General features: G+C 60.5%; 1 protein-coding gene across 1 annotated transcript; it reads right to left on the bottom strand.

The window, feature by feature from the left end:
• Positions 1-809: 809 nt before the first annotated feature.
• On the bottom strand, positions 810-21,508 carry MMP15 (matrix metallopeptidase 15). The gene is made up of 10 exons (XM_082368954.1): positions 21,053-21,508; positions 10,431-10,579; positions 9,636-9,764; positions 7,546-7,853; positions 7,048-7,209; positions 5,858-6,111; positions 5,359-5,497; positions 4,212-4,362; positions 3,961-4,076; positions 810-2,815 (listed from the first exon to the last, which is right to left on the bottom strand). Exons 1-10 carry the CDS (start codon positions 21,212-21,214, stop codon positions 2,358-2,360), a joined length of 2,028 nt encoding a protein of 675 aa, XP_082225080.1. The 5' UTR covers positions 21,215-21,508; the 3' UTR covers positions 810-2,357.
• Positions 21,509-22,377: the final 869 nt, after the last annotated feature.

Genomic DNA, 22,377 nt, shown 5'->3' on the forward strand with positions numbered 1-22,377 from the left:
GGAAAGGGCGGGATGAAGGGGGCACGCAGCTGCGGGGGAGGGTGGGCCTGGAGCGGGCTGGAGGACCTTGCCTAAGGAGCTCTGGGGGCCTGGCCTGCTCCGTGGCTGAGCGTCGCGGTCCTGGGTGCACAGGCTGGCGCCCAACAGGCTGGGCCCAGAGGTCGGACATGGAGCGCAAGGCTCACCAGCCAAGCTCAGACCCGAGGGCAGCGACGCCCGTCTCCTGCACTCCTGGGCATCGGCTGCCCCCTGCCCGGGGCGAGGTTTTCTGCTTCTTCAAAGAGGGCAGATCCTGGGTGGCCCCTCACCTTCTGGGCAGAGCATGTGGATGAGGGGAACTTTTGGAATCCACAGTGGCATCGTTTCTCATCTCTTCTCGTCCAAGCTGGGTCTTCAGGCTGCCTAGAACCAGTCCGGATGGGTGGGAAGGCTGGGTGGCCTGGACTGGTTATCCCACCCTTCGTAGACATGCAGGGTGTGCGGGAAGCTGGGTGCCCTTTCTCACCATGAAGGAATGGCCAGTAAATTCCCCACCCCTTCTCTGCCCGACCCCAGCAGGGCCACCCCTGGTCCCCTGCCTCACCCTCTTCTGGTCTACTGAGGGCAGCCGCCTCCCACTCTTCCCCAGAGCTCTGCCCCTTCCAGGGCCATCAGGAAGGAGCCCCCGCAGAACTGGGAACGAGGTCTCTTTGGCGTGGTGGGGGGCAAGTCCCCTAATCCCAGCCTGGACCACGCCCTCCCCACCCTAGTCACCTGCAGCCCCTCCAGCTGTAAGCTCCAGCCCAAGGCCTCTTACAAAGGAGGCACACTCGCCGGCCGTACAATTTAATCAGTGCAGATTATTTACAGAAAGAAACGTATGGGGGTGGACACTGACCCCCTCCCTCCCCACCCCCCTTGGCTGGCTCACCGGTGGTTCTGAGGATGGAGGGGGGAGGAAGCTGCTGGACCCGCACTGGGGCCAGCCCATGGGGAGCCCCTCCCCGCAGGGGCCTCAGGGATTCTGGGCGGCAGACCTGCTTGCTCAGGGCTGCAGCGAAGCAGAGGGGACAGAGCCGGCTGTACAGTACCATTTCCCACAGCAGCCTCGCCTCCTGCTTACTTTGGGAAGGAAAAGAGGGAGGAATCATCTCCACGCTCAGGGCTGAGCCCAGGACGGGGAGGATCTCCAGGCTACCACTAGTGGGCTCTTCTGGGGGCTCCACAGCCCTGTCCCACAGCCTGTGTGAGGGGATGAGCTGCTGGCCTCTCCCTACCAGTGCGCCTGGGGGACAGGGAGCTGGCAGGGAGGAACACCCCCAGGCTGGTGGGCGCGCGTCTGTGGACACCTCCCGTGCCAGCCTGGGCGCCCATCCGCCCCTCTCTCCCTGGGACAGCCAGGACGCTGGCAGCTGAGCCTGAGGCTGCTGGGGTTCTGAGACCTCTGAGGATGGTGGTGTGGGTGAGAGAGGGAGGGAGGACGCTCACGGAAAGAGCCCAGTTGGGTCATGACTCAGAGAGGAGAAAGTGGGCGGGGGTGGAGACCCAGCCCAGGGCCGAGGCTGGTGCTACCCTTGGGGGAGGGGCCTCGGCGGACCCCCTTTGGTCCTTGGTAAGGCAGGCCCAGGGCCCCTTCTCCAGAGAGGGAAGGAGGTGCGGGCTCAAGGGGTACAGGGCAGCTGGGGGCTGTTGGCCCTGTGCTGGCCAGGGGCAGGGTAGGTTCTTAGGCACAAGGAACCAGGCTGCTGGAGTTGTCAGAGGTGGGTGGGAAGGAACCAGACCTCAACAGGACTCTCTCGATCAGCAGGCCACCTCCCCCTCTGCCCCCTCTGGCCCCTCTGGCCTGGGGCTGCCACTGGGTGAAAGCTCTTTCTAAGACCACTGAGACTCAGAGGGCTGAGACCAGTTAGGCCCCACCAAGCTCCAAAGCCAGCAGAGCCCTCGGTTCTGGCCCTGGTGCTCAGGCTGAAGCACAGCCCAACAGTCCTTTGGCCACTCTTCCAGCCGGGCCTTCTGACCCTCTGCTCCTCTGGCTAAGCCAGAAGTGGGTGGGAGCCTAATTCCCTGTCTGGTGCAGAACTACATTTAGAAAACTCTAACCCCCTGCCCTGAGGGACCGCCCTGGTCAGGAAAGTAGGAAGAAATGCTCAATTAGTGTGCAAAAAAAAAAAAAAAAAAAAAAAAGGATACCTGGGCATAAATAAACAAGGGGGCAGGCCTGGCAGGGATGTTAGAGGGCCTGGAGGGGCCCCCACCCAGGGGCTGAGGGAACCACTGAAGGCTCTGGATGAAAGGCCCCAGGAGCTGTCTCAGAACCACAGGCGCGGCCAGCCTGGCCCCTTAGCACCGTGAGGAGCAGGAGGGGCTGGTGCGGAGGGTCAGACCCACTCCTGCAGGGAGCGCTTGCAGTAGAGGAGCATGCGGGGCGCGCCCTTGCGCTGCATCTGCACCAGGGCGTAGGTGAGGCCCAGGATGCAGAGCAGCAGCAGCATCGGGGGCACCAGCACCATCACCATGTTCACCGTCCGAGTGACCTCCTCCATCTGCACCACCACGCGGCTGCCCCCGTCCTCGTCTGTCCCCTCCCCGAAGTCCCCCTCTTTGCCGCCGGGGCCCGCCTCGTGGCCCTCCTCACTGTCACCGCCCGCCCCGGGCTCTGCACCCCCGTCAGGGTTGAAGGGCGGACGGGCCACGTCAGGCCATCGGGGCCCCGGCTCCACGTGCTCTTGGCAGCCCATGAAGTCCCGCAGGATGGACTTGGGGTAGCCGGGCTCCATTCGCAGGCGCTCGTTGTCAAACTTCCAGTATTTGGTGCCCTTGTAGAAGTAGGTGTAGGCTGCGAGGGCAAGCAGACCGGAGGGGTGTCAGGCCGGGGCCCACCCACTGGCCAGAGACCTCAAAGAAGACCAGGGAGAGCTGAAGGGGCCCCAGCTTTAAAACACCATCCTTCTCACTGGCTTCCCTGGGCATTTTCAGATCTGTCCCTTACCAACTTATAGGAGCCAGACCATGCTCAGAGAAGAACAGGGTTTAGGTCAGGGGCACGACTAGAATCCTGTGCTTCCTGGCTGGGCTGACATTGACTAGGGCAGCGCAAAGAAGGGTCCGGTAGCCTGCTGGGTTGTGGGCTACAGTCAGGGGACCCAGGCCTGGCTTCTCCCTGCACCAGAGAGGCCAGTGTCTTGCTCAAGGTCACACAGTCAGCCTGCAACAGACCTGGAGAGGGGACTGATGCTGCCTCGGACCAGATCTCTGGTCTTGGGCACTCCACCCACATCCCTTTAACTCCAGGAAGGGCCAGGTTTGAACCACCAGGTGCGTCTATACTCAGCTGAGCACAAGGAGGTCAGAGCAGCTGCAGAGTGAAACCATCACGCATGGAAGCCGCGTGACACGCACGGGGGAGGTAGTTGTCCAGGACCCGGTTGTGCCGGACCCGCCAGAACCAGCTGTGTGACCCACCCGAGCATTAGCAAAGCCAGCAGGGTCTCCCCTGAGACCCGGAGGCTCAGAACCAGGGCTGATGGGTTTTCTTAAACTCACCAGAGACCCTGCTGGAGAAATAAAAGCCACAGCTCCCTGTTGCTCAGTTATAACGACGGAGATCATGCTTCCCTGCCAAGCGGGTAAGGGGGCACCCCGGGAGGACTCCTGCTCCCGTCGCTCTGAGCCAAGCTCACCGCCCACCCCCGCCAGGCTCAAGGCTCTGTGGGGATCGGGGCAGCTCTGAGCACCAGCTCTGGACACAGGCAGGTCTGGCTGGACTCTTGACCCCGTAACTTCCTCACTGCGGGATTTGGGGCCCTTTACGCAAGCTCCCTTTGGCCTCTGTAAATGGGGTAAATGGTAGCCTGGGGTAACAGCTGTGTCCCCCATGTATGCCATCTCGATGCTGGTGACCTCAGGCAAGCTCTGTTCCTGTGTATGGAGGAGGGGGAATGGTGAGTGCTGGGTAGACTGGGAGGGGGCTGGCCCTGGTACCTGCATCGTTGCTCAGGAAGGCCCCTTTAGGGGAGGCGGGGATCCCCTGCCACACGCTGATGGGCTTGGGATAGCCGGGGTCTCCACGCTGCGTGTCCTCATTGAAACGCCAATACCTGTGACCAAAAGCACAGGGCTGCGGGCCAGCTGGGGCCTGGAGCCCGGTCCGCGTGGGCCATGGGTTCTTTCTGGTCAGGCCTGAGGGTGGGGGCCCAGTGCGGGCCTTTTCCCTTTCGAGGAGGGGTGCTCACCTGTCCTCTTGGAAGAAGAAGGTGTGACCCGTGGGCTCCCACCAGATGGCTGTGTCAATGCGGTCGTAGGGGATACCCAGGCCATAGCTGGTCAGTGGCTGTGGGTAGCCGGGCTCCAGGTTCGCTTCTCGGAAGAGCCAGTAGCGGTCACCTGTGGGAGGGGCCAGGGGGGTGAGGACAGGCCTGGGGCCGGTGGTGGGTGTGCAGGAAGGGGGCACCGGGAGGGATATTCTGGGCTCCCAAATCTGTTCACATCCATTACCACGCTCACACACACACACACACACACACTTCCTCGTACACAGGGCAGGCACTGACACCTACACACCCATGACAACATACAGCGCAACTCACCCTCGCATCACACACAGTGGACACTCATGGACACCTGCGACACACCCATTTACACACATACACATTGCCGGGTCACACCTGTACACACACCACACACAGTCGCACCGTATACGGGCCTCCATTCCCACTTGAACATCCACCCCCCCCACACAGTTCCTGTACAGAGAGAGGAAAGAGGGGGAGCCCTGCCTGGCCTCTGGGTCTGGGGGCTGCATCCCTGGGGCACCCCAGTGCATGGCCCAGGGCTCCTTACTTTTAGTGTGGACCCAGCCCTGTCCTCGGGGAGTTCCTGCCTGGTTGAGGCTCGGGCCAGCGAGGCTGGGGACACAGCTGGTCCATCAGGGGTGCTGCCCTTGAGGCCCTCCCCAGGAAGGCAGGCCCCAGAGGGAGGGCTGAGGGGAGAGAGCTCCACTGTTTCCATAGACAGACTCAGGAATCCTGCCCCAGAGTGGGCTCGGGGACCCATTCTTATGAGGAAGGGGCAAGGAAGGGGCACAGGATGCAAGGAAGGAGGGCGATGGGGCGGAGCCCCTGTGCTGCAGAAGATGGACACTTGCCTCCAATCAGAGCAGCCTCTGCCGCCCAGTCCTCTGGTCTCTGTCTACATCCCCAACCCCTGCCTTGCTGCCAGGAGGACTCGTCTCCCCCGAGTAAGCCCACAGTGGGCAACAAGACGAGATGTGCACGGTCCTTCCCTCTCCTCCTCCCTCAGTCCCGGCTGGGTCAGAGGTCAGGTCAGAGGTAAGGGCAGGAAGGCCGCCCAGTCCCCTCCCTCCTACCTGCCCCAGCTCACCTTTGAAAAAGACAAAACGCCCATCTTGGCGCTCGTAGGCAGCACTGATGTCACTGGGCAGACCACGCCAGAAGTGCCCGATGGGCATGGGGTAGTTGTCCAGGACCCGGTTGTGCCGGACCCGCCAGAACCAGCGGCCCTGGGGAGGGCGTGGGTGTGAGCGAGCATGGCAGGCTTGCTGCCTTGGCCTGGGGGAGGCCCCCCTCGACCCACCCCTTCCCGGGTCAGGGAGGGTCCAGGGGGAGGTGGCTTAGGAAGCCAGGGCGGCACCAGGGAGAGAGCCCGGGTGGGGTGCGGACTCCTAGGCTTATTGTACGATCCCGGGCAATTCTCTTGTCCCTCGGGCTGGTTTCTTCTTGGTCTAGGGTCTGATGGCTCCACAGGGGCTGCTCAGTGAAGCGGGGGTGGAGGCGGGGCAAGGGTCCGGGGGAGAGGTGGGAGGGCGCTCTCGGCTCTGAGCCTGGGCCCAGGGGCTGGGGAGGCACAGGCAGGGCCAGACCTTGAACACGAACATCTCCCCGCGCAGCACGGCCACCGTGTCAAAGTCCCCGTCGCAGATGTTGGGGCCGTAATGGTCGGGCCGCTCCGTGGCTCGAGGCTGGGCCGGGGGGCCTGGCTTTGGGGGCTGCTCCGGCTTCCCGCCTGGGGGAGGTGGCTGAGGGGGTCTGGGGGGCCGGTGGTCTGGCCGGCCTGGCCGCCGGGGGGTCACGGTGGGAAGAGGCCGGGTGGGCTGTGGCTGGCCATCTGGGGTGCCTGCGGAGGGCGGCAGGGGGAAGTGAGGGGGTAGCCCTGGAACTCAGCCAGGATGCCAGGGTCTCCTACTTAGAACCCTGGGAGCCTGGGGTCCCCAGCCTGGGGAGACCTGTGCTCCAGGGGCAGCCCACCCAGGCGAAAGGCCCTATCTGGCCACGGCAGACCCCTCCCCCGCACGGCCATCAGCCCTGGGAGGACCTCCATCCTCCTCCACACAGCCCCTTCCTTGACCTCCCCACACTGGGCTTGGGTCACTGCACCCCTGAGACTGCCAATGGCTCCACCCCCCCCTTGGTGATGTTCCCCTCAGGATGCCAGCCTGCTCCAGTGGAGGCTCCAGGAAACAGTGGACACAAACAGAGGGAAGAACTTGGTTCCCAGGTGGCCAGGAACACACTGAGGGCTCAGGGTGGGCACTGAGTGTGGCCCTGACCCACCGAACTGGCCCCCAGGACACCTCCCCACTGGAGGCCTTCTCTGGTGGGGCCTAGTTGCAGTGGGGCGGCAGGGATGCCACCTGCCTCAAAGGCACTGGGAAGTGATAAACCAGCAACACTCAGTGGAGAGCCTGGGACAGGCACGGGCTGGGAGTGACAGTGGGAGGAATGGGGTCCTGGGACCCCAGGGACACCCTCGGTCTAATAAGAGTATCACTCAGGCTGAGGAGGAAAGGGGGGCAGTGAGGGGCCCTGGGGCCATCATGAAAGCTCTGGGTGAGGACCTTGAGGGAGGGCCAGGTCCTGGAGTCGGCCAGCCCTGGGTTTGATTTCTAGCACCACCATTTACTCACTGAATGATGTGGACAACCACTAATCCTCTCTGGGCCTCAGTTTCCTCGTCTACAAAATGGGGGTAGCAGTAGTACCTACGCCTCGTAGGGCTGGGAGTTGAGAGCCGCGTGCAGAGAACACGGCCACACCCGTGCCGCCCGCTCACCGTACAGCTGCTGGATGCCCCGGAGGTCGTCCTCGGGCAGCTGGAAGTTGTCAATGTCCATCCACTGGTAGAATGGTGCCATGATGGCACTGGGGTTGCTTGAGTGCTCCAGCCCCAGCGCATGGCCCAGCTCATGCACTGCTACCAGGAAGAGGCTGTTCCCTGTAGTGGGGGCAGGCAGCACAGTCAGCTCTGACCTGGCCCAGGTCCTGGACACCCCAGACAGGGCTGGGGTGGGCTGAGGGGGCCAGAGAGCCTGGCCATGCTTTACTCTTAGAAGAAGCTAAACTGCTCTGACTTCTGGGCCTCTAGCTTCCCCATCTGGAAAATGGGTACGATGATCCCTTCCCTTCCCTACCACCCCCCTTTGGAAATGATGGGCAGGGGACTGAGACCAAGCGTCACTGCTCCCAAGGACTGCACGGGGGATGCTCTCTCCTCTGAGCCCTGAGGCTCCAGCTCGCCTCCCCTGTTGTCACCCTGACCAGCTGTTCTCACCATGCAGGTCAGTGCTGGAGAAGGTCCAGGGCTCATCTGCATCGAAATGGGTGTCCCCGCCCAGTCCAGGGCCAGGGAAATAGGCGTGGGCCAGAAAGCCACCTGTGCCGTCAAACGGTGAGCTGTCGCCGTGGAAGCCAGAGGCAAAGAGTACCATGATGTCGGCCTCCTTCTGCCGCCGCAGCCGGATGTCCTCATAGGGTACCTCCTGGAAGACCAAGGGCGTGGCCTGCTCCCACACGCGGAAGGCCCGACGCACCGCCTCCAGCGAGTGGTACCAGCCCAGCTTCTCCGTGTAGTTCTGGATGCTGCAGGTGGGCAGAGAGATGTGTGAGTGAACACAGGGCCTGGGGCTGCTGTCCACTGCTAGCACTCACTGGGTTGGGGGCGGGGACACATGGTCTGAAGGAAAGGGCATAAGATCTGAGCTGGTTCATGGACAATGCTCATCAATATCAACTGTTAGTTTACTTTGACGTGAATTTGAAAAAAAAAAAAGGAACTAACGTGAAGCCAAGGAATTCATTAGGATATCACTGAATAAGGTTGCATTGTGCCCAATAAGCTTATTTTAAGAAAGAAAAACATTAAGTAATTAAAAGTATAGGTGATACATAGCCAAGAGAAAGACCTAGCAAGTGGGATGCAAATGGCTGCGGTTTGGGAAACACAGGCCAAGAGGTTCTGAATGTTGGGCTCCAGGGTCAGGGTGACCTGAGTTCAAGGCTCGGCTCTAACATTTTCTGTGGAACCTTGGGCAACTGACTTAGTCTCTCTGAATTTTAGTTTCATCATCTGTAAAATGGGAAAAGGAGGGCAGCGCTTTCATCATGGAGTGCCTGGGAGGATTAAATGACTTAACTCAGGTAGAACATAGGCACATATGAGCCTGCACATGATAAAAGCATGATGAAGCCTGTTCAAACTCAGGACTGCTGGCTTCCAGAACATACCTCTTTCCAACATGCCATGCTGCTTCTCTACTACCAATGTTCTGCAATTTAGTAGGTTAAATCTATGTATAATTCTAAAAGAGCTCTTTCTCTCTTTATATTTTACCCTACTATCCATATTCTCCTAAAAACAATTCTATCATTATTGCAGATAAATATTAAACAAATATACCAGCCCCTAATAATAAATATCTGTCCTTCTAGATTTCCATTGCCTTGAAGAGTACAGACTAAAGGCAACTCTGCCTCACACTTGACCCAAACAAAACTGTGATGCCTATAAAGGGTACATATTCTGATTTTTTTCTTTCTTACATAATTTCATTCTGAGAACATGTAAATGTTAAGCATTAACAAGCATCACACACACACACACACACACACACACACACGCACACACAAAGCATGATGAAGCCTGTTATCTCCCACATAAAGCAGATTAAGAGTCCATGTGCTGGACAGATCTCCATCAAAGATCATGAATCAACTCATGGATCATGAATTCACTCTGGCGGCCTGGGTCTATGTGACCTTGTGGGCTGCTCTTCCTCAGGAGATGGAGCTGCGGGTGGGGTCATGGCTGTATTGGAACAGGAAGGGGGAACCCTTGGGGACTGCCACAGAGCTCAAGGCTCAGGGGGGTTTCTTGCCAAAGGACTCAGTGGAAAGGAGGAGGGTGCTTGAACCAGGGTCTGTGCAGGTGACTTGCTGCTTGCCTGCCTGCATCTGCCTGGATTCAGGCACCCCAGTCCTCCCTTACCCTTCAGACACCTGAAGCCCCCAGTTTGCACCGGTGCAGGAGCCCATCTGGGCAGGTGAGGCCAGCCCTAGGTTGCTCGCGGGTCAGGGGATGGAGGGAAGGAGGACAGAGCAGAAGCAGTTCAAAGTTCCTGCCCTTCTCTGGAGGGAGACTGCCTGGGGTGGGTGGGTGAGTGGGGTGACTGATCTAATCAGCATGGGAGCGGGATTGGCAGGATTGGACGGCTAGGCCAGACACCCTGCAGTGGGCTGCTGGGAAAGGAAGCCTTCCAGAGGAGCCCACTGGGAAGCCTGAGGCCTCAGCCCAGGCAGAGAGGGGCCAGCTGCTTCTGGAGGGTGCCCTGGGGGGACGCCACCCTGGGCAGCCAGGGTCCCTACCTGAAGGTCAGGTGGTGGTTGTTCCACTTCCTCCCGGTGAGGGCGTAGCGCTTCCGCCGCCGCCGCAGATTGGCTTTCACGCGTACCCCGAACTGGTCTGGCACTCCACAGCGGGGCCGCTTCATCCACCTGGGTGCACAGAGCCTCCCCTCAACACGCCTGCCTGCTGGGCTCTGCCTCTTCCAGGCAGTCCACCGTCTCCCACCCTCCCCCCACTGGCCTCCAGCTGCCCCTTGTATGGGTGTGGAGGGGGTGAGAGACTGTCAGCTTCGAGCTCCTCATCAGGAAAACGGTACAGTGATCTTGTACTGGCAGACTGGGTGCCCAGCAGTGGCTCTGCAAAGGTGAGCCCCTTTTCAGCAGTATCACCCAGGAATGGGAGGAGAGTTATCCTGAGGCTTCTTATCCCTGATACCTTATGCTCTGTGCGTGCTCATCAAGGATGTGGCTTTGGGTCACATCACCTCTGCCAGATTCAGAGCAAGGCCTAGCTAGGCAACCACATGTGCGCATGTGTGCTGCACCTCCCCATTCCCATGCCCGTGGCAGACATCACTAATCAATCCTATGCTCCTTGCTGCTGAGCTGGGCTTTGGCCTCAGGAGCTTTTTCAACACTAGGCAGCAGGCAGCCACTCCCAACCAATCAGAGCTAGCACGGAGGATCAAGCCATATGCCATCTCTTATCTAGGCCACTCTTTTCTGGAAACTCCACATGCCAAGCCTTCATCAGAGCTGGCCAGAAGGAGGGCAGGTGCCAGTGGGGTCTGGGAATGGCCCGACCGAGGGACTCACGCCTTGGTCTCTTCGTCCAGCACACCCGTGATGGGGATCCCGTAGAAGCGCTGCATCTCGGCGAGGGCCGAGGCCAGGATCTGGGCGGAGCGCATGGTGGACATGTGGCGGCTGGGCTGGGGCAGGTAGCCATAGAGCCGCAGCCAGTTCTGCAAAGGAGAGGCCATGACCTGGTCAGCAGGTTCTGGCACCGCTACCTCCAAACATGCATGGCCTGCATCCCACCACCTCTCACCTCCACCACCATCACCTCCCGCCACCACCTCCCGCCGGGTGACCATGTGAGCTTCTGTACGCTCTCCGTGCTTCCACTTCCTACGGTCTGTTCTCACACAAGAGCCGGAACAAAAGGCCTTTACAAGTCAGGTCTGGTCAGTCTTCTGTCCAGAACCCTCCAAAGACTTCCCATCTCAGAGGAAAAGCCAATTCTCACAGGAGCTACCTGTGAGGCCTCAGGGCCTCTGTACTTGCTGTTCCTGCTGCCTGGAGTGTTCTCCCCACAGAAATCTGCATGGCTCATGCCCTCATTTTCTTCAGGTCTCTGCTTCATCACCTTATTGGAGGGCTGTTCTCTGACAAATGTAAAAAAGACACCCATCCGCTGTACTCCCTCTCCTGCTTCCCTGCACTTGTCACCATCTGACACACTGTACGTTTCACTTAGGTGTTTATCATTTGCCTTCCCCCATTAGGACAGAAGCTGTGTCTCTGAGGACAGTCCACAGTTGCCGTCCTTATTACTGTGCTGGCCCCTCCAGGGTGGGGCCTTCTACCATTCCAGGCAGACCACTGGGGACCCTGCGGGGTTCAGAACCTCTTGAGTTCTCACCAAGTAGGAAAACCAGCCCCTTGGTGCTGCTCCCCAACAGACCCTGAACCTTCCGGAGGGAAAGCAGGTGGGTTCAGGCAGCCCAGCCCACCCAGGCCCAGGAGGGTCGGACAGGAGGCCTGAAGTCCAGTCTCTGCTCTGCCACAAACTCTGTTCTCTCTGGGCCTGAGTGTCCTCGTGTGCAAAATGGGAGCCATGGGGTTGTCAGGGGGTGGGGTGAGAGAGATGGACCTGGGAAAAGCAGCTGGGACACAGTGGGGGTGCCCGTCCCCTTCAAGACTTGCTGGGCAAGTCTTCTCATCCATCTACCCATCTGTCTGTCTGTGTGTCCACCCACCCAGCCAGCCATCCTGCCAAGTGTTTCTGAGCACCCTCTCTGTGCCAGGTACCATGCCAGCTGGAGGCCGTGGAGGAGGCGGCTGAGGTGTCCTGACCTCCAGGGGTTTATGATCTCCTTGGGGAGACCTGGTGCACCCGCAGAGCGAGGAATTCACGCCCGCAAGTCTGTGAGCAGACAGGACCATTGCAGTCAAGACCGGTGGACGGGATCCCCAGTGAGCCAAGCTGAGTGGTGGTAAGGAAGGGAACTCTGCCCTGCCCACCTGGTGCCCCCAAGGCCACGAGAACATGGTGACCACTGTGGGAGGCTGGCGAGCAGAGCCCAGGGACTGCTGTGGGCCTTGGCTACATGGAAGCATGTCCTTTGAGCCCTTCCTTGTCTGTCTTTGGTCTCTGGGAACCCCCAGAGTGAGGGGACCTAAAGGCCTGCTCTCTGAGACGCTCTGGAAGGTGAGGGCTGCACATCAAGGGCCCACGGGGCAGGATGGCAGCTGGACATGGTAGTTGCTCTGGGCCGACAGCCGTGTGTCAGCTGGCCTGGGCCACACTCTCATCTGTCTGCCACCAGGGTCACATCCAGCTCCTCAGGTACTGGCTTCCCTCAGTGCCACTCGCCAGCCCAGCCCTGGCACCTGCCCAGGCCCCTGGTGTGGATGGGGTGCCCACACAGCTGGGCTCAGCAACACCCAGGCTGCCGCTGGAGGGAGCGGGGGCTGAGCCAACAAGGGCGGCGCAGGGAGACTGCCAGAGCCTGAGGATGCCCAGCCACAGCTTCCAGGCCTCGCAGAACAATGTGGCAGACACCGAGCTGAGAAACGACCACGGCTCTGGGGGCAGATCCTGGCCCAGCCACTTTGCTCCCTGTGCCTCAGTCCGTAAAAGGGGGTTGAATCAAGACCTGCCTCATCTCATGGATTTCTGTGAGGATGAAATGGGCAAGTCCACAGGAGCCCTTGGCACTGTGCTGGGCAGGGGAAAGTGCTCAGTCAACGTGGTATTAATGGCAGAGGCTGGTGGGGGCAGGGGCGCTGCCCAGTTGTTCCTAGAGTGGCAGCCCGTTGCGTCGGCCGACAGGGTTGAAGGATCCAGGCTCCGACACGGCAGCCTTGGGTGGGGGCAGGGCAGCTGGGGGAGGCAGGAGCGCCCTGTGGCATCCCCCACGGACCCCCCTCACCCCTCCTGCCCGGGGCCCCCTTCCTTCAGGTCCACCAGACACTGGCAATGTTACGGGCACCCTCCCCATTCTTCCCAAGCATGGACGCCTTTCCTGAGGCTCCTGTGTGTCTGTAAAGGGGGATGTCCACCACCCTTAATGGACACGGTTTGCCTGAAGAAGCCTGGAAAGATCTAGAAGGCGAGGCTGTGATGCTCGGACAGCTCTGACAGTGAAAAGAATCCAGCTGGAGGTGGGGGGAGAACTGGGGCTGCTGCTGACAGATGAGGGCACCTCTACATCCCCTATTTGCATAAGGTAAAAATATCCCGGGGAGCGCAATCACAGGCCACCAAGGGGCTGATTAGCGGTGTCTGGCGAGTGACAGGAGGAGGGCAGGGCAGGGGAGGCTCAGGCTGGGGCCCTGGGGAGGGGAGGGAGCTGGGCCTGTCTGCAGTGAAGAGCTCCAGAGCCCGGCGGGGGATGGGGCAGAGGGGCCCCTTCAATACTGGGCACAGTTCGGGGGGGCTGATGTGGACCCTCCTTCACACAGGCAAACACCCTTTGAGTCCCAGGGAAGCCAGGAACTTCCATCTCGGTATCAGCCAAGGCTTCCTGATGACAAATGTCTCTCGGCCACTGCTGGGTAAAAAGCTGAGGCTGAGGACTGGTGACATGAGTGGGCTAAGCTGAAATACAGCCTTGGCCCAGAGCAGCTGAGCCCCCGGAAGACAAAGTGAAGGAGCTGACGGAGCCCGCCTGACTGGCAATGCACCAGTCAGTCTACACCGCCCGCGGGGCTGGGGCTTTTCCTTCCCCCCGTGTCCAGGAGAAGTTTCTCATCACCTTACTGCTCTGCTAAGTTCGACAAGCCCTGGGGGTGGAGGGGAAAGACCATGGGGGGCACAGGTGCATGGCAGGTGCTGCCCTAACTCCAGCCTCCTGAGGGGCTCTGCGGCCCTGGGACAAAAGCGGGAAGCAATTCCCAAGGTCATGACTGACCCCTGGTCTCAAAGTCGGGGAAGGGCTGTGCTCAAGCCCCTGCTGCTCCTACCGGTAAAGACTGTCCCTTCCATAAGGTGTCTCCTTTTCCGTCCGGTCACCTCGACTCTCACAGGTGGGGTGAGCCAAGCAGTGAAGCTTTGTTGCTCAGCTGGGGAAACTGAGGCTCAGGGAGGTCAGTAAGCAGCAGAGTGGTGGGCCCTCCTCCATGAGGACCACTGTCCAGTGGGAGGCAGGTAAGGGTTCTGCAGAGAGAGCTCTGGGCCACGAGGCCTCCTCCTGCCTGCAGCCCAGGGAGGGAGGCTGCTGCAGGAGACCCCACCCACCCTGGTTCTTTCACCAATTTCTTTCTCAAGCTCCAGACCCCATCCAATAAGTGTGTGTAGAGGCTTCAGGTGAGTGGTTGCCCCAGGCAAAGAGATGTAGAGCCATCAAGAGTCTGAGGGGGAATTCCTGGCCCCCTGGCCCCTAGGAGAGGCCATAAATGCAGCAGCCAGGGGCCGAGAATCTGCTGGAGGCCAGACTGTCCACTCTCATCACCCCATTCAATGCTCACAAGTGCCCCATCCCCATTACACAGACTACGAGTTTCAGAGAGGGTGCGGGGCCCAGCCAGGGTCACGCAGCTGCTCTGTGGCTAGCACCGGAGCCTGTGGGCAGTGCTACCGGACCAGGCTGTTTGTGAAGCAGCAGCAGCTCCTCTGGGCCTGAGGCAGGGCACACTGGGCCCTGGCCCTTCTCGGGAACAGCGCCCAGCCCTCCCCACACTCCACATCTCCGGCTGGGTCTGGGCGCTGGGCCACGTCAGCAGGGCTGCCCCCCAGGACTGCCGAGACAGCGGCGAGGCAGGCCCTCCCCACAGGGCGGGCGTGTCTGGCAAGGAGCTGCCCGATCAATACTGTGCATGAAGCAGCAGTGGGGGCAGGGTGAGCGCGCTGCTGCTGCCGCCGCATCCAGCTCCTGGGGCTCAGACGGCCGAGCCGCCTCCCACCCGGCCTTATCAGACCCTGTGCGATAAGAAAAACCTCTCCTGGCTCTGCTTTGCTTCACTCACCCACAGCTCTCTCTGCAGGCCAAGCAGACCCTAGCGGGGCTGCCCAGACAGGCACAAAAGGCGTCTTGTCAGGCCCGCCAGCGACGGACGGACGCAGACCTTTCATGGTGTCCTGAGGTCCTCACTGTGCCCGCAGAAGGCATAACTAGTCCAAGGCCGGGCAAGAAGGGGGGCGCCAAGCCAGACCACCCTGTCCTTAGTGGATCATTTACTCCCTTTAGAGGTAGCACAGTCCATATTTAAGCAGTTCTAGAAGAACAAACTTGCTCATTTGGGGCTCAAATCTAACCCCCCAAGATGGGAAAGTTGCAGGTGGGGAAGGGGCTCTGGGTGGTGGGGAGAGCAGGCGGGGTGGGGGACGTCCAGCCAGGGAAGCAGGAAGGAAGTGGACGCCACTTCTTTACCCTGTGGCCTCCCAGCCTGCCCGCACTCCTTAACCCGGAGGGAAAAGCAGCCGGGTCCTTCGGCCAGTGGGCGGGCAGGGGTGGGGAAAAGGGCCCTGTTTGCTAGTGGTTTCGGGCTGGCTGAGGGTCAGGCCTGGGGCCTCACCTGGAAACCCCCTGTAGGTGTTGCCTCTTACATGGGGCTGCCTTCCAGGCAGAGCCTGGGTGGCTGGACAGGCAGGGGTAGGGCTCCAGGCTCACGTGCTTGAGGGCGGGCCCTGGCTCCACCTCCACGCCCTCCTTCCCACCTGGCTCAGGCCCAGTAGGCTCCTGCCTGGAGGCACTTCCAAAGGATGACACCCTGGGCTCTGACCTGTAGCCTTTAACCCAGTCTGGGGGCTGGGAGCTCAGGCTCCTCTGCCACCACCCAGGCTGGGGAATCAGGGGTAATGTCTCTCACCTCAAGGTCTCAGCTTCCTCTTCTGTACAATGGGGTCATGATTGCACCTAAGCTTACAGAGTTAATACAGGATTAAATGTGAAAATGCTTACAAAACACACCTAGGCCCTGCCCAGGATAGCACCAAGTATGTTGAAGGTGCTCAGAAATAACACTTGATCCTCCATGGGCCCCGCGTGAGCGTGAAGGACACCGTACATCGCATTCGGCATTTTACATATAAACGCACTGAATTTCCCCAGTAACTCCATCCAGTAGATACTATTACTAGTCTCATTTTGTAGACAAGGAAACTGAGGCTCAGATGGGGTCAATGACTTGCTCACAACAGCAAATGCCATGTGCTTCTCACTGTCATTGTATTTTGCCACCATTTTGTAAGCGCTTCCTATGTACCAGGCGCCAGGCCCATGTGTGGTGGACACGAAGCTGGGCTCTCACCCCTCGGGGGGGGCAGCTGCTTCTGGGAGAAGGACCAGGTGGTGTCCAGGGCTAAGGGCGAATCCTAGAGAGCAGTTCTAGACCCTGACCTCCAGGCTCTGTGGCTGTGGGGCATCTTTGAGGGCTGGCTGATGGCTGGGACTCAGGTCCCCATCTGTCTGTCCAGATACTGGAGGTTGAGTTGGGTCTTCTTGCTCATTTCCTGCTATTCCCACAAGGGAAATGGGATCTGGTTAAGAGGCATCCCTCTTTGTCTCTCTGATCCAGGACCATCTCATACATCTCTGCTGTTCCTGCCCAGGGCTGCAAAATCTGTACTACCTCCCCTAAAGGGCTCAGGCATCCCCAGAACCACTGTTCTTCTGGGGAACGGCCTCATATGAGCTCTAACTCAGCGGGGGCTTGTCCACTCAGAAGGCACCTACTGTGTGCCACAGGCCTGGAGTGTTCAGCCACCTGCAGGGTCCCAGGTCCTCACATTCATCTGTGGACTCCTCCCTGGGCCCTCTTTGAGCTGGAGAAGGATCTAAGCAGAGAGCTCCCAAGCCCTCTCTGCTTCTGCTGACTCAGAGAACACATCTCCACGCCCAGGGCAGAGCTGGCCATGGGGCTCGACCCCTACCCGAGTGGTCAGCTGTGTGAACTACATAAATGTTGGGACAATATTGAAGATGCCAACTGCCTTAGTCCACCCTGGCTGCTATAACGAAAATACCATGAGCTGGGTGGCTCATAACAGTATTTCTCACAGTTCTGGAGGTAAGAAGTTCAAGATCGGAGAGACAACACGGTCAGGTTTGGTGAGGGCTCTCTTCCTGGCTGCTAACTTTTTGCTGTGTGTGTGTCCCCACATGGTGGAAGGGGCAAGGGAGCTTTCTCAGGCAGTTTTAATTATCTTTTTTTTAAAAAATTTATTTATTTAATTTATTTTTGGTTGCGTTGGGTTCCACATTGCTGCGCGCGGGCTCTCCCTAGTTGCAGTGAGCAGGGGCCCCTCTTTGTTGCGGTGCGCGGGCGTCTCACCGCGGTGACCCCATGCACTGCGGAGCACGGGCTCCAAGTGCACGGGCTTCAGTAGTTGTGGCTCGCGGGCTCTAGAGCGCAGGCTCAGTAGCTGTGGCACACAGGCCTAGTTGCTCCGCGGCACGTGGGATCCTCCCAGACCAGGGCTCGAACCCGTGTCCCCTGCATTGGCAGGCAGATTCTTAACCACTGCGCCACCAGGGAAGCCCTCTCAGGCAGTTCTTGTAAGAGCACTAATCCCACTCACGAGGGCTCTGCCCTCATGACCTAATCACCTCCCAAAGGCCTACAGCACCAACTTTAATTGGAGGTGGGAAGCAGTGGCCACCACTACGACCACCTCAAGCTGGCCTCAGGCAGAAGTCAAACCTCCAGCTGGGCAGAGGCTTTGATGGCAGGGGACATCTGGACCAAGCAACAAAGGGGGCATGGAGGGGTGACCAGAACCAAGTGCTTGGCAGGGAGAGGATTTTCCTTGCTGGGCAGCGTTGCTATTCTGAGTTGGCATCAGAGAACATGGGTAGTATTTGGAGGGATTTGCAGGAAGTCTTCTAAGGGGGGGTCTGGGTGTGTTTCTAGGTTGCTTCCTCTCCACCCTCCTTGGGCTGGGGCAAAGGAAGGCGTCTGAGTCCAGGGGTCAGAATGGGCAGGCCAGGTGATGCACACACATGGAGCGCACACTGGGCTGTTCTCTGCAAGGAGGAAGCTGACTGACTGCACCCCAGGGCAGACCTAACACAGGGCCCTGGCAAAGGGCTGGGCATGAAGGGCACAGCCCAGTCGGATCCTGAGTGCCTGGCAGCACCAGTCAGCCCAGTTCTCTCTGGGTTTTGAAATAAAGTATAGAGAGCAGTAGCTTGTTAGTGATAAGAGGAGAACAGATTAAAAAGCAGAGAGGGAGAAAGAAGGCGAGAAGATTCAGCTTCTGTAGGTTCCCAAAGACAAGCCCTCACATTAACCCCTTCTCCTCGAGGGTGGGCACGGGGGCCCCTGCCGCTTCTGCTCCGCAGTTAGGAAAGGGCACTGACAGGAGCACACAGTGGGGCCCCAGGGGCCAGCATGGAGGTGTGGACAGAGACTGGAACCCAGGAAGCCTGGGGCTGCGGCTCAAGTTAGACCTGAAGGTCAAAAGCAGAATTCCAGCTGACTCCTACCCCTTTTTTTGCTCTCCTGCTAAGCTGCCAGGTAGGGGCAAGGAGGTGGGTGTGTCCATGTCTTAGTGGCAGTGGCACCACACCTTTGAACTCTAGCGGCCTGAGTCACCTCCATGCGGAGGGGTGGGTGGGCTGAGGGCCTAGATGTGTGTCTGGTGGGGAGGGGAAGGTGGGGAGAGCCAAAGCTTCTCTGGTGAAAAATCAAAGGCACTTAAGCGGAGTATGCGCTATAGCCAGAAAGAGCAAGACAGAAATCTGAAGGAGGGCCTGGACTCTCAGGTCAGGGAGGCCAGGAGCTACAGCTGGCACCTCAGTCAGGCGGGGCCTGGGTCTATGTGGGCCAGAATGGCTGGAGACTGGGACCTGACAGCCAAGGGAGGGAGTGGGACAGGGCAGAGTAGCTCAGTGGTGGCTTCCCCAAGGAAGACAGCCTTCTCCAGGCTGAGGCCTGGCAGGTTGCCGGTGCCTACTGGCTCCTAGCACACGTCTGATTCCTTAGTCTGATGAGATGCCTCTGGTTTCTGCCCTGGGAGGGAGAGAGAGGGAGAGGGGCTGGCCTTGCCTCAGTTTCTAAGCTGCTCAGAGACAGTCCCAGCCATGACCTGACTGGAGGTCTGGAGCTGTGGTCAAGGACCAAAGCCCTGCTCCAAGGGACGGAAGCTCTGGACACAGGGTACAGCCAGGCCCAGGAATCTCTGATGCTGGTTCTTGGTTAGCACGGACCTGGGGACAGTTTTCACAGCCTCCGGGCAAATGGGCTGGCTGCTGAAGCCATTTGACTCTTTGGGCCCAGATCCAGCCAGACTTGATGGGACTCCATGGAACAGCCTGTAGTCCAAAGCCAACTCTAGGATCTGGGATAGCCCACCGGTCTCTAGTCCTGCATCTGCCTTGGCTTCCTGCATTCAAGGGTGCCCTGTACTTTCCAGAGTTTCTTCCCGAAATAGCCCAACCCAAGTTTCTCCCGAGGGGAGGGGCTGCAGGTCAGTCACAGAATCCCTAGTCAGTGCCACCCAGGCGTAGGGCCATGGTCTGTGGCCCCAGTGCAGGCCCGGGGCTATGGGTACTCCCGCAGCTGGGAGAGGAGGAGGTGATGGAGGAGCAGAAGCAAAGGAAAGAGAGAACGAAGGCCCCAGTGCCCCAGCTCCTGGCCATCTAAGATGCCAAATCACAATGCCTGGCTACCAAATTCCAGTTTGGTCTGCAATTGCTTTCTGTGTGGAGATGCCGTTTCTAAGTATAGATTATAAACTCCTCGGGGGTGGGTCTATGACTTGCAATTCTTTGGTATGCAACTCCAAAGAGTGGCAGGTGGGCCCAAACAGCACTCTCCGCCCAGTACCTGGATGCAGGCTGAGGGGCAATCCCCACCAGCAGGAGTCCCCAATAAGCCCCTGCCTGCCTGCCTGTGTGAATCAGGGGTGGGGTGGTGGAGCTGGACTGGGCATGGCCTGGGGTCACACTCTGCCTCCTGCCTGGGCCTGGCTCCCCGTAGCTTTCCCTGGCCGGGCCGAAGAGGGAGGGGGCAGAGCAGGTGGGGAACTGGCTGGGAGGTGTAACTTGAGCTGGGAGGAATTCCCTGCCCTTCCTCAGTGCTTTTATTAAAGTAGGGCGGGGAAGGGCAGGCTTCCATCGGAAAAATCTCCCAGGCAGCCGGGGAGGTGGGGAAGCCGCTGAGAGCTGGGAGGGAGCACCGGCCTGGCTGCAAATAGAAACGGCACTCAGGGCAGCAGCCCGGGCGGCAGGAGGCTCCAGGCCGGCGCAAGGGCACCGAGGCCCGAGCCTACGGGGGACGCGCTGAGGGGGTGTCTCCCCACCATGCCAAACCTCTCCCCTTCTCCTGGGCGGGGAGCAGGGTCTTAGAAGTCGTGAAGGAACGTCTACGCTTTTGCTCTGGGTCAACGGAGCTAGTGCCCTCACTGTCCCTAATCCGGAGGACGGCGCTCAGCGACCCCATGGAGCCGGGGACGCTGGCTGGACGCAGCTCTGCGCCAGGAGGCGGCGCCTAATCACCCACGGGACCGCTCCAGAGATGGGCCCCGGTAGGGACGTCTGCCGGGCTCCTGGTGAAAAAATGTTCGGGGTCCACCCTCTTGGGCCCGGGCCTTGGCGTAGGGGCGCTGGTGGAGGAAGCGCCGGCTGAGACCGGGCTTCCCTTTTAGATGCCATCTGGCCCTGGTGCGGCTTGCGCGCAAGAGTCTGAGAAAGTCGCCAAAGCGCCCCCTCAACCCGAATGGGCTGCCTCGGAGGTTCGCACCCCCTACCCCTACCCCAGCCTGCCGCGCGAGGCTCAGTGTCACCCAAACTAGAGTCTATCTAGGCAGGAGCGCTGCCTGCTGTGCCCAAGACCCCCCCCCCCCCCACACACACACAGCAGCCCCCTTCCCATTCGCAAAGAACGTCACCGTGCGTCCGCAGAGCTCTCGAGGAATCAGGAGTCTGGTAGGGAGGGAAGGAGAAGAGCAAGGGCTGGGGGCGGCAGAAGCGGCTCCCGGGACGCGGGCTGGGAAGGATCAGTGCCCAGGACGGGGCTATAGGGGTAGAGAGTGGGCGCAAGCCCTACGCCCTCCAGGGTTTGGGAAGAGGTGCACCTCCAAGGGCCAGCTGGGGAGGGGCAGCTTGCCGGGTCCCCTTTCTTCCCCGCCCCCAACTCCGGGACTGGGGTTCATCTCCGCGCCCTTCCTCTCCACGCTTCAGGCTGCGGGCGTGGCTTCCTTCCCACCCCAAGTCCCCCAGCCCCAAGTCCTCCAACCCGTGGCAAAGGGACTGGGCGAGGGTCCTTACCTCGGCATTGACTTCTGCGTCCTCCGCCGCTGCGCCGCGGCCCAGGCAGCCCAGAAGCACCAGCAGCAGCGGCAGCAGTCGCGGCCGCGCAGCCGCCTCCCGGCCGCTAAGGAGACTGCCCGCCCAGCCCGGCCGTCCGGGCGCGCTCCGGTCGCTGCCCATGCTTCCGGCGACCGGCCTGGCCCGGGGCGCTGCTGCACGCGCGGCTCGCCCGCTCGCCGGGTCCCCGCACGCGGCTCGGAAACTTGCGACGCTCCCTGGCTCCCCGCCCGGCGGGCGCGAGGCAGACCTCCCGGTCCCGGCCACCGCGGAGCCGCTTAGGTCTCCTCGGCAAATTCCCACGCCCGAGGAAAAGCGGGCCGGGCAGGGCCGGGCGCGCGGAGCCTGCCCACGGGGGAGAGGGCGGGCCGGAGCCGCCCGCCGCGGGGTCCTGCAGCCTCGGCGCCCGGGGCCCGGCTCTCGAGAGCAAGCGCAACTCCTGAGCCTTTGTCTGGCTCAGCGCTCCGGCCGCCCGGTCCCGCGGCGCCCCCTGCGCGCCCAGCTCCTTCTGTCCATGTCCGGGGCCAGGCGCTGCCCAGAGCGCGCGCCTCCCGCCCGTGGATCCTGCTCGCCCCGCGCCCGACCGGGCCCGGGTCCCCGCGCAGCCCAGGGATGAGGCGCAGGGAGCCGGTCGGATCGAGTGAGCGAGCCAGAGAGCCGGCGCCAGACGTTCCCGGCGAATTCCGCGCAGCCCCGAGCGCTCCCGGCCCTCCTCCCCGCGATGCACTACCGCCGCTCTTAAAGGGCCAGTGCTCTCGTGGCGGGCGGACCCGGGCGGGGGCCGGGGGCGGTACCTCAGCCAGAGGCTTTTTGGTAGCAGGTGCCGGCGGTGGAGCCGGACAGGCGACCCTTTAACTCTTCCCAGACGGCGGGAATCCTCCCCAGTCCGCTCCCGTCACTCGCCTTCTTGTTTTTGGGGAGCTGGGTTGACCCCCAAGAGGCCCGCCCCACAGAGGGAGGGGCAAAAAGGAATGAAGACGCCTCTTTCTCCCGCCTAGTGGGTTGGTGGGGACACTGAGGCAGCGGTGAGCAGGGAGAGCCGAGAAAGAGAGACCCAAGTGTCTGGTCTTAGGCTAAAAAAAAAAAAAAAAAAAAGATAAACAAAAATCTAGAGATTTGTTGGCCTGAGGTCTCTTTTCAAGAGCCTCAGGGTGTCTTTGGCCCTTCAGGACTTTTCTCAGTTGCCAAGTGAAGCGTTGGGTACCTTGGACGGGCAGTGCCAAGCGACAGAGACGCGGTTGCAGTCCTGGGTTGCCACGTACTTGCTGTATGGAGGTGGGCAAGTT

Source organism: Balaenoptera borealis (assembly GCF_965194805.1).
Source record: "Balaenoptera borealis genome assembly, chromosome: 19".
Classification (NCBI taxonomy): Eukaryota; Metazoa; Chordata; class Mammalia; order Artiodactyla; family Balaenopteridae; genus Balaenoptera; species Balaenoptera borealis.

Excerpts from the sequence above, each read along its gene's own strand:
- MMP15 (XM_082368954.1), bottom strand. The coding sequence starts at position 21,214 with ATGGGCAGCGACCGGAGCGCGCCCGGACGGCCGGGCTGGGCGGGCAGT. Across the intron at positions 5,498-5,857 it reads GGGAGATGTTCGTGTTCAAG|GGCCGCTGGTTCTGGCGGGT; the intron begins GTCTGGCCCTGC and ends CGCCCTCCCCAG. Across the intron at positions 4,363-5,358 it reads GCGTTTTGTCTTTTTCAAAG|GTGACCGCTACTGGCTCTTC; the intron begins GTGAGCTGGGGC and ends CCCCTCCCACAG.